Source organism: Elephantulus edwardii, unplaced genomic scaffold, assembly GCF_000299155.1.
Source record: "Elephantulus edwardii isolate Elephantulus edwardi_28Jun2011 unplaced genomic scaffold, EleEdw1.0 scaffold00044, whole genome shotgun sequence".
Classification (NCBI taxonomy): domain Eukaryota; kingdom Metazoa; phylum Chordata; class Mammalia; order Macroscelidea; family Macroscelididae; genus Elephantulus; species Elephantulus edwardii.
The window spans coordinates 11646476-11661544 of record NW_006399794.1 but is presented as its reverse complement, the minus strand read 5'-3'; the positions used below and the strand labels follow the sequence as shown (position 1 = coordinate 11661544).

General features: G+C 39.1%; 2 protein-coding genes across 2 annotated transcripts; one reads left to right on the top strand and one right to left on the bottom strand.

Moving 5' to 3' along the window:
* The first annotated feature begins 271 nt into the window (after positions 1-271).
* Positions 272-1210, top strand: LOC102862653 (olfactory receptor 51A7-like). Its single transcript, XM_006885519.1, has one exon. It carries the CDS (start codon positions 272-274, stop codon positions 1208-1210), a length of 939 nt encoding a protein of 312 aa, XP_006885581.1.
* A 12661-nt stretch (positions 1211-13871) lies between these two features.
* LOC102862245 (olfactory receptor 51G2-like) lies at positions 13872-14810 on the bottom strand. Its single transcript, XM_006885518.1, has one exon. It carries the CDS (start codon positions 14808-14810, stop codon positions 13872-13874), a length of 939 nt encoding a protein of 312 aa, XP_006885580.1.
* Positions 14811-15069: the final 259 nt, after the last annotated feature.

Below are 15069 nucleotides of genomic sequence, written 5' to 3'. Positions count from 1 at the left end.
GGCATAAGCAATTATACTTTGCACTGCTGTTTTAAAGGTCAGTGATTGCATGCATCAGCTGTTCCATGGGAGAAAGCTATGTCCTCCGTAATAATTTACAAGTTCAGAACCAGATGTAGGATTGTTAAGAGCTGAAATAAAATCCATGAAAGTGAGTTTGGTTTTTATTTTTCCTAATAAAATTGTCTTTTAAAAAGAAAACAAAACAAATCTGTAACTGCATTTTATTTGTATGGTTTCAGAACTGGGTAAAGAATTCATATTCCTACTCATGTCTAGTCTCAATAATTCCGAGGTCCAGCTTTTCCTTCTGATTGGAATCCCAGAATTGGAACATGCCCACGTCTGGATTGCCATCCCCATCTGCCTCATGTACCTGGTGGCCATCACTGGTAACTGCACCATTCTTTTTATCATAAAGACAGAATCTTCCCTCCATGCTCCCATGTATTATTTTCTTGCCATGTTGGCTGTCTCTGACCTGGGCCTGTCTCTCTCCTCCCTTCCTACTATGCTGAGGATATTCTTATTTAATGCTATGGGAATAAGCCCCAACGCTTGCTTTGCCCAAGAGTTCTTCATTCATGGATTCACTGTGATGGAATCCTCAGTGCTTCTGATTATGTCTTTGGATCGATTTCTTGCCATTCATAATCCTCTGAGGTATAGTTCCATCCTCACTAGCAACAGGGTTGCTAAAATAGGTCTGACCATGGCCTTCAGGAGCTTTCTTTTAGTGCTCCCATTCCCCTTCATTCTAAAGAGACTAAAATACTGCCGTAAGAATATCCTTTCTCACTCATATTGCTTTCATCAAGATACTATGAAGCTGGCGTGCTCTGATAACAGGGTCAATGTCATCTATGGCTTCTTTGTTGCTCTCTGTACTATGCTGGACTTGGCAATGATATTTTTGTCATATGTGCTAATCTTGAAAACTGTAATGAGCATTGGATCTCTGGAAGAGAGGCTCAAAGCTCTGAACACGTGTGTCTCCCACATCTGTGCTGTGCTTATCTTCTATGTGCCCATCATCACACTGTCTGCCATGCATCGCTTTGCCAAGCACAAAAGCCCCTTGGTTATGATTCTCATTGCGGATGTGTTCTTATTGGTGCCTCCACTGATGAATCCTATTGTGTATTGTGTAAAGACCCGGCAGATCCGGGAGAAAGTTTTGGGGAGGTTGCATGCTATATGTGGAAGATAATAATGTTTTTTAATCTAAAAGGGATAAATTACCAACCAGTAAGTATTTATTGGCATCTTCAATGAGTCCAGTGTCAGTGGGTTGATGATCTACTAAAGAAATGATGGGTAAATGAAATAATGTACAATCTCAAATTTGTTAAAATGTTGCAGGTATAATAGTCGAGAAAAAAGAAATAATCAAAAGCTATATGATACGCTTCACTGTTACAAGCATTTCTGTTGAAATAAAACAGTATTTAATGGAGCATTTGGACTTTTAATCAGTTCTTAAAAGGTAGAATTGGATGGATTGAAGTCATATTTAAATTAGCATTTAGTAAAAATTATATACACAATAAGTAATTGCTATGCTATCAAGTTATACTATTACATAAAGTCACCCCAAGTTACATGAGTGCATAGCAGCTACTGTTACTGGACACAAGGGGCCATTGCCCCCTTAGTCGAGATGACAAATATGGACTGTTGTGGGTTGCAATATCCAAAGTACTTTAATTTCAAATCTGAGAAACAATGGACTAATTCTTCCCCGGTTTCCAGGCAGTATTGGCTTATATACTTGGGTCAGTTACAAACCTATTTAACATATCATCAAAGTCATAGAGACTTTTCCATTCCAAGAGAGTATCCTTGGCAGATAAACTTAAAACAAAACACAAACAAACCAAAAATAAAAAAAACAAAACAAAACAAAAAACCTTAAAAAATTGGCTTCTTTTTTTTTCTTTTTAAAAATTAACTGTTTTTAAGTGGATCCGGCTGATTGCCTATGCTAATTTGCAGTCTGGTTTTCACTCACATTAATTTCCACAACATATCTTAGGCATATTACTGTGGTTAAAAAATTGAAATATCTCTCATCATTGTTAATGACTATATTTGATTTTGTTTGCTATGATTTACTTAAAGATCCACCATTTGATTGATAAACAATGCTATAATAAACATTGCTAGATATATGGTTTTTCCATCTGTATGATAGTTGTTTTAGACAAATTCCTAAGTTTATTGATAGTTCCACATTTTGACACACTGTATATACATTATGTATTCATCAATAATATATGAGTGCCTGTTCACAACACCTTGTGGGGAATATAGAAATTCTTGCCTTTTTTCCAAATATTTTTCCCTAATAATTTACTTTCAACATTCTTTTTCATAGTTGTTAATCATATATACAATGAAATGTTTACAATGTGCAATTCAGTGACAGCAATGACATTAATCACATTGTTCAACCATCACAATCATTCCCAAATTTTTCCATCATACTTAAGAGAAACTTAGCATTTGTCTCTTAAACAATGAGCCTATCTTTTCTTATCCCTTCTCAACTGCCCTGGTAACCATTAACAAACTCAATAATGATCTATTGTCTATTTATTCATTTTCATGGCTCTCTTCCTCTATATCCATCCCTGGTACTTATACAAGAATGATTATGTGTGTAAACCTAATTTTTAAGTTTCTTATAATAGTTATTGTTGTGTACTGACTGACATAATGTCCAGAATCATCTATATTATGCAGTATTCTGTTAATTCTTTATTTCTATACTTCTTCATTGTATGAATAGCCCATAGGTTTTTTTATTCATAATATATCCATTAATGAACACTTGGGTTGTTTCCATTGTTTTGTTATTATAAATATTGCTACAATAAACATGGGTGTGTATGTAAAGAATATTACAAAACAATGATAACCCAGTAAATGCATCTGGACGTAAGGTATTTCCACCTGTTCTTGCTGTTATTATGTGCCATCTAGTTCATAAAGGCTCATAGCAATCCTGTGAAAAACAGCTCTGAACCTTGCTCTATCCTGAGCCAAATTTCTCATCTCTGACACCACAGACCCCACTGCCACAGTCACTGTGTTAAACCACCTCATCCAGGGTCTTCCTCTCCTGTGCTGACCTTCCACTCATCTAAACATGATGTCCCTCTCCAAGGACTTGCCCCTCCTGACAACATACCCAAAGTATGTGAGACATTTTCAAAATCTTTATTTACAAGGAATATCCTAGTTTCACGTTATCCAAGACAGACCTGTTTGCTCTCTTGTCAGTCTGTGCTGTGTTCAATACTCTTCTTCAGCACCACAGCTCAAAGACATCAAACCTTCTTCTATCATCCTTAGTAACTGTTCAGTTATCAGATGAATAGCAAGTAATTGTGAAGGTCATGCCCTGGATCAGGTGTACCTTAGTCTCTAGAATGACAACATTGCTCTTCAGTACTCTGGAGATGTTTCTGACAGCAGACTTTCCCAATGCAATTTGTCTTTTTATTTCTTGACTGCTAGTGCCAAGAGTGTTGATTGTGGAACCAGCAAGCTGAATTATTAATTATCTTAGTCTCTTATCTGACTATCATGAAGCTGCCAGTTGGCTCAGTGGTGGGAATCTTTGTTTTCTTGGTGTTGAACTTCAATCTGTGTTGAAGGCTGTAGTCTTTGACCTTCTGTGGCAAGTGCCGGATGTCCTTCTCAGTTTTGGCAAACACAGTTCTGTCATCAGCATAGTGCAGGTTATTGATGACTCCTCCCCCAATTCTGATGCCACATTACTCCCCAGAGAGCCTAGTCTCCCAGATGGTCTATTTCACATATAAATTAAAAAGTTATGGACTGTGTATAACAGAACAAATTGTGGCTAACCTTGAGAAGAATGCGAATCCCAGAACACTTGATTGTATTCATGTGAAATCTATATTTGGACCAGAAGGCATTTGCCAGAACAAAGCAAGGAAACATGGAATGATTAAAAATTAGAAAGGGAGTACATCCAGGATGCATCCTGTCTCCTTACCTTTTTAATTTTCATGATGAAAAGATCATTTGGGAGGCTGGACTCTATGAGGAGGAGTGTGTCATCAAGACCGAAGGAAGACTCATGAACAACCTGCATTATACAAATGATACTTCCTTGCTTGCTGAAACTGAAGAGGTCACGAAGCATTTGCAGCAGAAGGTCAAGGACTGTCGTTTTCAATATGGACTGAAGCTTGACATCAAGAAGACAACAATTCTCCCCACTGTGCAAACTGGAAGCACCATGATGGATGGAGAAGAGATTGAAGTTGTTAATAACTTCAGCTTCCTCAGTTCCACAATCAACTCTGCACCAGCAGTCAAGAAATCAAAAGGTGAATTGCACTGGCAAAGTCTGCTTCTAGGAACCTCTTCAAAGTTCTAAAGAGCAATGAACTCAGTCTAGAGACCAAAGTGCACCAGATCCAGGTCATAGACTTCACAATTACTTGCTATGTATCAGAGCTGGACAATGGCTAAGGATGACTGAAGAATTGATGCCTTTAAGAGTTGTGGTGCTGGAAGAGTATTGACCATATACTATGGATCAGCAGGAGAACAAACAAGTTTGTCCTGGAGAGGATGAAACCAAGGTGCTTCTTGGAATCAAGGATGTTGAAGCTCCATCTCATATACTTTGGGCATATGGGCAGGAAAGACCAGTCCTTGGATGGTGTAGAGGAGAATACCCTGGATGAGATGGATTGATACAGTAACTGAGGCAATGAAGGTAGGTGTGTCAAAGTCAATGAGACTGGCTCAGGACAAGGCAGGCTTCAGTGCTGTTGTACATTGGGTCGCATGAGTCACAGGTGACTCCTGGAACATAGCTACAACAACACAGACTTAGATGATGTAACATACAGAATCATTGTACTTTACTAAATGGCTTACACTGAAAAATTTTAGGAAATACCGTATGAACAAGAGTCAATGTTAAAAAGAGAAGTTTAAGCTGTATTGAAGTCTCTGGCAAAAAATGAGGCCTCAGAAATAGATGGGACATATTTCAGGTAACAGATGCAACCCTGGACATGCTCACCAGTCAATGCCACGAAATTTGGAGAACAGCTGCCTCGCAGACTGACTTGAAGAAATCCACATTTGTTTCCATTCCCAAGAAGGCTGACCTAACAGAACATGTAAATTATCAAACAATATCATTAATATCACATGTAAGCAAAATATTGCTAAATATCACCCAAAAATGCCTGGAACAGTACAGGGAACTTCCAGAAGTTCAAACTGGAATCAGACGAGGCCCTGGCATCAGGGATATCATTGCTGATATCAAATGGGTCCTGCCTGAAAGTAAAGAGCACCAGAAAAAGTCTTATGTGTATTAATGACTATGCAAAGGCATTTGACTGTGTGGAGCACAACAAACTATGTCCATCATTGAAATGGATGTGACGCTTAATTGCGCACATGCAAAAATCTATACCTAGATCAAGAAACTGTTGTCTGAACAGAGGAAGGCAACCCTGCATACTTTAAAATCAGAAAAGTTGTGAATCAGGGAGTAACTTTTCTCTATACTTATTCAATCTGTATACCAACAAATTGTTCCTGAAGTTGGTCTCTATAAAGAGGAATGTGGCACAGGATTTAGAGGAAGACTCATCAATAATTTGCTTTGTGCAGACTGACAAAACCTTACTTGCTAAAAGTGAGGAAGACGCGAATTACTTCCAACAAAGGATCAAAGATTACAGCTTTCAATATGGATTACATCTCAACATCAAGAAAAGAAAGGTCCTAAAAGAAAGGGCGGAGAGGCAATATCATGAAAGACTGAGAACAGATTGAAATGGTCAATGATTTCATCTTTCATAGATTCACAACCCAAACACTTGGTATTAGCAGTTAGGAGACACATTGCTTGGCCAAGACTGCTGCCAGAGACCTCTCCAAAATAATGAAGAACAATGATGTTAGTTTTAAGACTAGGGTGTGCCTGATCCACATCATGGTCTTTTCAATTGCTTGCTATGTATCTGTGAGCTAAAGAATGACTAAGGATGACAGAAGAAGTAATTCCCCTGAGTTGTGGTATTGGAGAACAGTGCTGAGTATCCCGTGGAGTGCGAAAAGGACAAAAGAAAAGGTGCGGCTAGAGTAATCCTTGGAGGCAAAGATGCTGAACGTTCATCTCTCATACTTCGGACATGTTGTTTGGGGAGGCTATTCCTGGGAAAAGAATATGCTTGGAAATGTGGAGGGTTAATGAAAGAGAAGTCGCCCATTGAGGTACATTGACATGATGACTGTATCAACGGGCTCAAGGAATCAAAGATGGTGAGGATGCTACAGGATAGGACAGGATTCCGGTCTGTGGTTCATAGGTTCTCTATCAGTCATACTTGATTCGATGACACCGAATAACAAGAATCATGGATTAGCAGTAAGGAATTACATGGCCAACCCAAATGTACATGGTTAAAATCCATAATCTGTTCAATAGGAGAAAGATGGACAATTCCATGAGATTTACTGCCTCTGCAAACTTCCTGAAGGGCAATCTCCTCTCATGTGATTTGCTGTTAAGTGCCTTTGAGTAAAGTACGACTCCTAGTAATGCCATGAACAGCAGATCTAAACACTGTGTCGGCCTCATTGTATTTAACATACTTGAGCCCACATATAATATACTGTCTCTGAAAACCCACAGGAGAATTAGTTATGACTCAGTCCCAACTTGATGGTACTCAACAACAAACAACAATAGTAGAGTTTTGATAAATTTAACTTTGGAAAGTGCTGGGGCATATGTTTAATTTCAACAAAATACAATTAACTTGATGAATCTGACTTAAAGACATGATGAATCTGACACCAGAACACATGGATTGAATGTGGGCAAGATGAAGAAGAGAGAGTAAACAAAGACTATATTGCTTATGTCAGATGGATCGTGGCTGAAAGCAGAGAATACCAGAAGAATGTCTATTTGCATTTTATTGATTGTGTGGATCATAACAAATTATGCTTTATGTTGAGAGTAGAAATCTCAGAACACTTAATTATTCTCAAATGAAACCTATACTTAGACTTATAAGCTATTGTCTGAACATAGCAAGGAAACTCTGCTTAGTTTAAAATCAGGCAACATTTGCATCAGTATTATATCTTTTCTCCATATTCAGTCTGTATACTGAGCAAATTACTGGAGAACATGGATTCAATGAAGAAGAATGTGACGTTAGAATCAGAGGAAGACTCATAAGCAAACTGTTATACAGATGAAATTGAGGAGGACTTGAAATGCTTGCTGCAGAATATAAAAAATTACAGCCTCCAAAATGATTTGCATCTCAATGTCAAAAAGACAAAAATCCTCACCACTGAACCTATAAGCAACATCATGACAGATGGATTTAAGATTGACATTGTCAATGATTTCATCTTACTTTCATCCCGCCAACTCCTTTGGTACCAGCAGTCAGGAGAACAGCAGACACACTACATTGAGCAAGTCTTTTATCAGGAACCTCTCCAAAGTACTGAGGACCAATGACGTCTATGTGAATGTTAAGATGCTCCTAACTCAAGCTATCATTCTTCAATCACTTGCTATGCATTTGAGAGCTGGATGATGAATAAGGATGATAGAGGAATTGATACCTTTGAGCTTGGAGAAGAGTACTGAATATCCCATGAAATGAATGCCAAAAGACAAGTAGATATGTCTTGGAAAAAGTGCAGCCCAAATGTTTCTTGGAGATAAAGATGACAAAGCTTCATTCCACATAATTTGGGCAATTACTAAGAGAGGGTATCCTTTGCACTAACATTTGTATTTTAAGACCTTGTGTACAAAAGAAATATTTTAACGAAAATAAAAAAATCAAATAAACAACTGTTAATCCTCCATACAGGAGATCAAGGAGTTAAGATTTAGAAGAACAACTCTATAATGTTGCATTACTGTTAGGAACAAAGCGAAACCAAAAATCTGATAATGTGATGGATTCAAATTTAACCTTAATGATCTGTCACAAGTGATTGAACACTCAAAGATAGCCATCAAGCAGTTGTTTTTAAAGTGGAATTAATGAAAGTTTAACAAACAAGTTGATTTTTCATGCAAGCATTCTTACACAGTTGTGTGTTTCATTGTTTTTTTACAATTTATTAATATACTCACAATGTATTCACACTTAATTAATTTCCCTACAATTCTCTTTTCTGTTTATCCTTTATCCTACTCTTTCCTGCCTTCACGGCTTTCTTCTTGGGCAAATGCTGCTCTTTGACCTTATATGGCTGATTAGTCTAAAGTATGATTGTCTCAGTGTTATTAGTAAGTTTATAGGTTGTTGCTGCTATTGTTATGCTGTTGTTTTTAGAAATTGAAACAAACTCATAACTGACCTTACAGTGCTTTCTCAGGGACTGTATGAGAGGAGGTTTCCCACTTTTCCCCTGTAGAACAGCTTGTTGATTAGGGCAGTCTAAAATTACAACTAGACCATCAGAGTTTTAAGGAACAGTTTATTGATAGAGTTTTAAATCTGAGTTTATGAAAAAAGGAAACTTTAAACCGGACAACAGCGTTGTATTTATCTGTCAAGACTAGAAAGTAGCACTGCTTTGTCTGCACTAAATATTTAGAAATATTTATGGAAGTGCATATATATATTTGGTACTCAAGCACTGTTGATTCTCATTCCTTAAGATATTGTGTTGGACATGTTGCAAGGAGGGACCAGTCCTTGGAGAGGGACATCATGCTTGGGAGGGTGGAGGAACAACGCAGGAGAGGAAGACCCTTGATGAGATGGATTGATTCAGTGTTCGGGTAATGAGGGTAGGTGTGTCAGAGATGTTGAGGTCAACCCAGGATAGGGCAGAGTTTAGGGCTGCTGCACATAGGGTCACTATGAGTTGTAGGTAACTGGACAGCACATAACAACAACAACAACAACAACAACAACATGGTGTTTTTTTTTCTTTCTTATTGGTTTGCTTTCAAAGATTATACACATTGTGTTTCACAGTATCCTTCATTCACATTATGTTTCATACAATAATTCTCATGCATTGTTGTTGTTGTTGTTGTCATGTGCCATCGAGTTGCTTGTGACTCATAGTGACCCTATGTACTATCCTGTGCCAACCTCACCAACTCAAACACACTCATTCCCACCACTCCAGTCACAGAATCGATCCATCTCATCAAAGGTCTTCCTCTCCTGTACCGCCCCTCCACTCTCCCAAACATGATGTCCCTCTCCAAGGACCAGTCCCTCCTTGCAACATGCCCAAAGTATGTCATATGAAACTTCAGAATCCTTGACTCCAAGGAGCATTCCGGCTTCACCTAATCCAGGGAAAACCTGTTTGTTCTCCTAGCAGTCCATGGTATATTCAACACTCTTCTCCAGCACCATAGCTCAAAGGCCTCAAATATCTTTCTATCATCCCTATTCACTGTCCAACTCTCTGATGCATAGCATGTAATTGTGCAGACTATAGCCCAGATCAGGTGCACCTTAGTCTCCAGCCTGACTTCGTTGGTCTTCAGTACTCTTGAGAGGTCCCTCACAGCTGACTTTCCCAATGCATTCATCTCTTGATTTCCTGGCTGCTGTTACCAAGAGTGTTGACTGTGTAGCCAAGCAAACTAAAACTGTTAACTCTCTTCACCATCCATACTGATGCTGCCAATTGGCCCAGTGGTGAGAATTTATGTCTTCTTGATATTGAGCCTCAATCCATATTGAAGGCTGCAGTCCTTGTCCTTCTGAAGCAAGTGCTTCAGGTCCTCCTCAGTTTTAGCAAGCAGGGTTGTGTCATCTGCATAGCACAGATTGTTGATGAATCTTCCACCAATCCTGATGCCACATTCCTCCTCGTACAGCCCACTGTCTTGGATGATCTGTTCTGCATACAGATTTAATAGCTTTGGAGACAGAATACATCCATGATGTATCTCCTTCTTGATTTGAACCATGTAGTGTCTCCCTGCTCTGTTCTGATGACTGCCTCCTGATCCAAGTATAGGTTTCTCATTAGCACAATCAAATGTTCTCATGAATTATGTTTTATAAAATTAATCACCACTGGACCTTGACCATCATTATCCTGTCTTTTCATCTGGACTTTTCCCCTTTACTTTCCCCTCTACCTCTACACACCAAACTACCACTAGTAAAATATGTGTGCAAATTCAGGGATGGAGGAGTGGAGGGGTAAGGATTAGTAAGTGCGAAACCACAGGGCTGCTTATTTTTATGTGCTCACAGTGACCCTATATATCTGAACTCTGCTCTATCCTGTGCTCATCCTCATCACCTCTGACACACTTGAGCCGCCCCTTACAGTCACTGTGTCAATCCATCTCTTTGAGGGTCTTCCTCTACTTTACTGATCCTCCACCTTTCCAAGCATGATGTCCTTTTCCGAGGACTGGCCTTGCCTAACATGCCCAAAATAGGTGAGATGAAGTTTCACAATCCTTGCTTTCAAGGAGCACTCTGGCTATACTTTTTCCAAGACATACGTATTTGTCCTTTTGACAGCCAATGGGATATTCAACACTCTTATCCCAAACTACAACTTAAAGATTCTTCGTCATTCCTTATTCATTATCCAACTTTCAAATGTATAGCACAAGCTGTCTAAGGTCATACCACCCTGAATGCACTTGATCTCAAATGTATAGCTAGCAATTAAAAAGATAATGGTTTGGATCAGATGCACTTTAGTCTCTAAATTGACTTCTTTGCTCTTCAATACTTTGCAGAAATCCCTCACAATAGGTTTTCCCAATGTCATATGTCCTTTAATTCCTAGTGGCTTAGTGGTGAGGAAATGTGCTGCCAAGGAAAAGGTACAAGATTCAGATCCCCCAGCTGCTCCATGGAAGAAAGATGGGCAGTCTCTTCCCATGTGACTTACTGCCTCTGAAAATGCACTGAAGGTCACTATTGGTCAGTTACAACTTGACCGTACATGACCACAGTAGCAAGGGTGGGGAGCTCTGGTGGCCTAGGGGCAACACTCTGAATTGCAATCCCAAACATACACAGTTCAAATCCACCTACTTTTCCATGGAATAAGGATGGGCAGCCATCCTCCTGTTTGATTTCGTTCCCCTGGAAACCTGTTGGAGGGTCAGCTCTGGGCTGGTTTTGACTCAATGGCACATAACAATAGAAAAACAGGGTGCTTGTTGTTAATCCAAGCAAATTGAAGCCATTGACAATTTCTATCTTTTCTCCAACTATCATGATACCTGATGGTAAGGATTTGCATTTCTTGATGTTAAGATGTAAAGCTGTAGTCCTTCATTTTTTCCCAATGCAGTCTTTTTTTTAAATAAAATTTATCTCTTGATCCTTCAATCATCCTATCCCTTTTCTTTAGCTTTTGGAGAGATCATTGCTATATTGTTATGGGCCGTCAAGTTTGAGCCCTTAACTGATTCTCCAGCAGATTTTCTAAAGCTGTAAATTTCACAGGAGAAAATTGTTCTTTTTCTTCCCAAGTTGAAGCTGCTTGATTCCAACCCTTTTCCTTCAAATTGTCAGTGCTACTCCTTACCATGAGGTCACCAAAACTAGGATATGTAAGTTTAACCCGTTATTACCTAATACAACTCTTAGTGTTTGTCAAATAACTTAGAAGATTCTGACTAGGCTTTTTACATGCAAACAACATTTTGCAGCAATCATTTTCCGCTTTTCACTACTACAGATTTATCAGTCATACCCCTGTGTCATGCACTTTAACAGAGTGAAATAAATGGAGTATGTTGTTATTTTCACCTAGACTTTACTTATAACATATTTTCTTCTAGGAATGTTGACCAGCATCTTGTGGTAGGACAGGTAAAACAAACTAGGTCTAAAACTTCTAGTTGTTGAGTCACTTCTGACTCATGACATCTCCATGTGTGTCAGAAAGAATTCTTCTTTGCAGGGCTTTAAATGGCTAACTTTCCTGATTTATATCACCAAATCTTTCTTCTGAGGCATCCCTGAGTGAAACAGAACCCCAATTAGTACACAAGCATGTTAAATATTTGCACACCTAAGAACTCTGCTAAGACTAGACTGGTATGGTTATTTGAGATCAATAAACATTGTATTTTGGAACTTAGATCTTTATTTTAAAGGGCAAACATATTAATTACATTTAAATTGTAAAATTTAATTAACAAATTAGTTGCCCCAAATCAAATTAACTTCTATTGAATCACTTCCTAGTCTATTCTCTTTTGCAAAGTTTTCAAGGAGATAAATCTATAGGGAAATTGATGCTATATATTTACACTTTAGGGTGCTTGGTCGGTGCACTGACCACCGATTGAATCACTGTGTCACTAGGTAACCTTCGTATTTGCCTGATCATTGCCAAATAGTCTGCATATCAGATAATTCCTATCCAAATTACATAAAATAGAAACTCTCATCTGTTATATTTACAGCTTAGAAAAATTGAGCGATTGGTAATATTGCAGATGGAAGAACCAGGACTGGACTCCTGTCTGTCTGGACCATTTACTTTTGTTGTAAAATCTATGTATTTTAGGCAAAACTGGATGAGGCAGAACTGAAAACTAATGGTCTACAGAACAAATCTTGCTGGGTAATTTTATTTGATCAGTATAATTGTGGGTTATTAAAAAAAAGTTAAATTACCTGCCAACACTTCAAAACGATGAAATACCAAATAATAATCTGGATGTTTACTTTGCCATCAGAATCAACACATCTGTTAATATCAGCCTAGTATTTGGGAACTGGGTTATTATCTGCCACATCTTTGTCACCTCTCTATTTATCCTCCACAAGTTTTACTTTATTCACTTACTTTACAGCACAGCCTTTGTAGGGATTCAAGTCTAGTGTTTCAAAGAGCCATAGAGAGGTAAAGAGGTTAATCTTGTTATCGGTGATATCTTAGATTCTGAGTTCTTGAGCCCAGATGCCTCAGTGCGTTTCCATCTTCTACTATTGGTCACTGATGTTTCTACACACATTCTTGAAGGGAAGTCTTTCTTCTATCACAGTGAACTTGAGATGCTTGCTATAAAACACTTATTTTTTTTCCTCAACCCTATTTAATATTGCATGATTTAGAAGCAAATTCATTGTTTTTGAGCCAGAACTGAACTCCCCAGTGTGTTTCCAAGGTTGAAAATTTCACAAGAGAAGATTGTTCATCTTTCGCACAGGGAGCCAGTGGCATGTTCGAACATCCAGAGAGGCATGGACTGTAGGTTAGCAATGCAGCCCTAAGGGCTATGCCACCAGAGTGACAGGCACGCTCTTCTCTTGCCAGGTACTGCCCAGTCTTTGGGGGCAGCACTTGTCCTTCACTCCTCTATTGATCCCTTTCTTGTATCCATTCACCCTGCCGACTCTGAGTTCTCTAGTTGTGTTATCTTCCAGTGCAGTTCTAGTTGGTCGCGGGCCCCTTACTGAGCCTCAGTTTCCTCTCCATAGAGTCGGATTCTAGGGGATTATTTGCTAGTTATCCATCTCACAGAGTCACTTCTAGACCATTGGGTTTTTGGAAGCCATTACAAAGTTCTACGTAATTAGAAGGCTAAGGAAGTAGACTCCTTTATAAGAGAGTGACAGAATTTTGGAAGTACATGTGAATTAGAAACATTCCTGTGACATATTTGAAAAATATCACCTGCTACATTATATTATATTTCTCCCTTCCAAATTGAGAGTTCCATAATGACTATTATATATATTCCATCCTAATATACATTGTTGAATAAATAAAGTCTTTACCATATCATGCTGCTTATATAATATAAAAGAGAGAGAAGGGTAAGGGTACGTTTAAAGAAATACTGCCTCTAGGACCAGGCCCAGCTACTAACAAAAGGCACGGGTGACCCGATCTCGTATCTGTTTGGTCTTCACACTGTAAACAATGGGATTCATCAGGGGTGGAACTAGAAGATACACAAAGCCCATGATCACTTGGACCAAATGGGGTGCCTGCTTCCCAAAGCGGTGGATGACAGACAAGCCAATCATTGGAGTGTAAAAGAGCAACACAGCACAGATGTGGGAGACACAGGTGTTCAGAGCTTTCAGTCTCTCAGCTCTGGAAGCGATAGACATCACAGTGCGCAGGATGAGGGCGTAGGAGAAAAGTATAAGCAATGAGTCTACACCTACTGTTGAAACAATGACAAACATCCCATATATGCTGTTGGCCTTGATGTCTGCACAGGCTAACTTCATTACTTCCTGGTGGAGACAATAGGAGTGTGAGAGGACTGAGGAACCACAATAAGGGAATCTCTTGAGCATAAAGGGCAATGGGAAAATGAGCGCTACACTGCGGCCCAGGGAAGCCAGGCCAATCCTGCCAATGGCTGTGTTGGTAAGGATGGATGCATAATGTAAGGGACGGCAAATGGCCACAAAGCGGTCAAAGGCCATTGACAGTAGCACAGAGGACTCTAGAAAGGATAAGCAGTGAATGAAAAAGAGCTGCGCAAAACAGGCATCATGGCCAATCTCTCGCATCCCTATCCAAAAAATGCCTAGCACTGTTGGAAGGGTACAAAGGGAGAGACCTAGGTCAGTCAAAGCCAGCATGGACAGGAAGAGGTACATGGGCTCGTGGAGCGAGGGCTCCGTTTTAATGATAAAGAGAATCATGCAGTTTCCCAGGATTGAAACCAGGTACATGAAGCACAGAGGAATGGAGATCCAGATGTGTAAGTGCTCCAGCCCAGGAATGCCGCTCAACAGGAAGGCAGAAGAAACGCTGCTGCTGTTTCCAAGGGGTGCCTGTGTCATTATGCCTGAAGGGGAGGGGAGTTGGATTTTCTTCAAAATCCTGCAATGAATAGAGGCGATGACGACTTTTAAATAGGTATATATATGTTTGTAAGCAGATTTAGAACGATATAGTTCCTCCAGTGGTTGTGACACACCCTGATTCCTCACACTTTGTAAGTAAATCAGTGTACAATTTTAAAAAAAATAACACTATAAAAAGGAAACTCAAATTTTAAAAAAGAACACTGATACATAGACTTGCCATTAAAGTTGTGTA

Excerpts from the sequence above, each read along its gene's own strand:
- LOC102862245 (XM_006885518.1), bottom strand. The coding sequence starts at position 14,810 with ATGACACAGGCACCCCTTGGAAACAGCAGCAGCGTTTCTTCTGCCTTC.
- LOC102862653 (XM_006885519.1), top strand. The coding sequence starts at position 272 with ATGTCTAGTCTCAATAATTCCGAGGTCCAGCTTTTCCTTCTGATTGGA.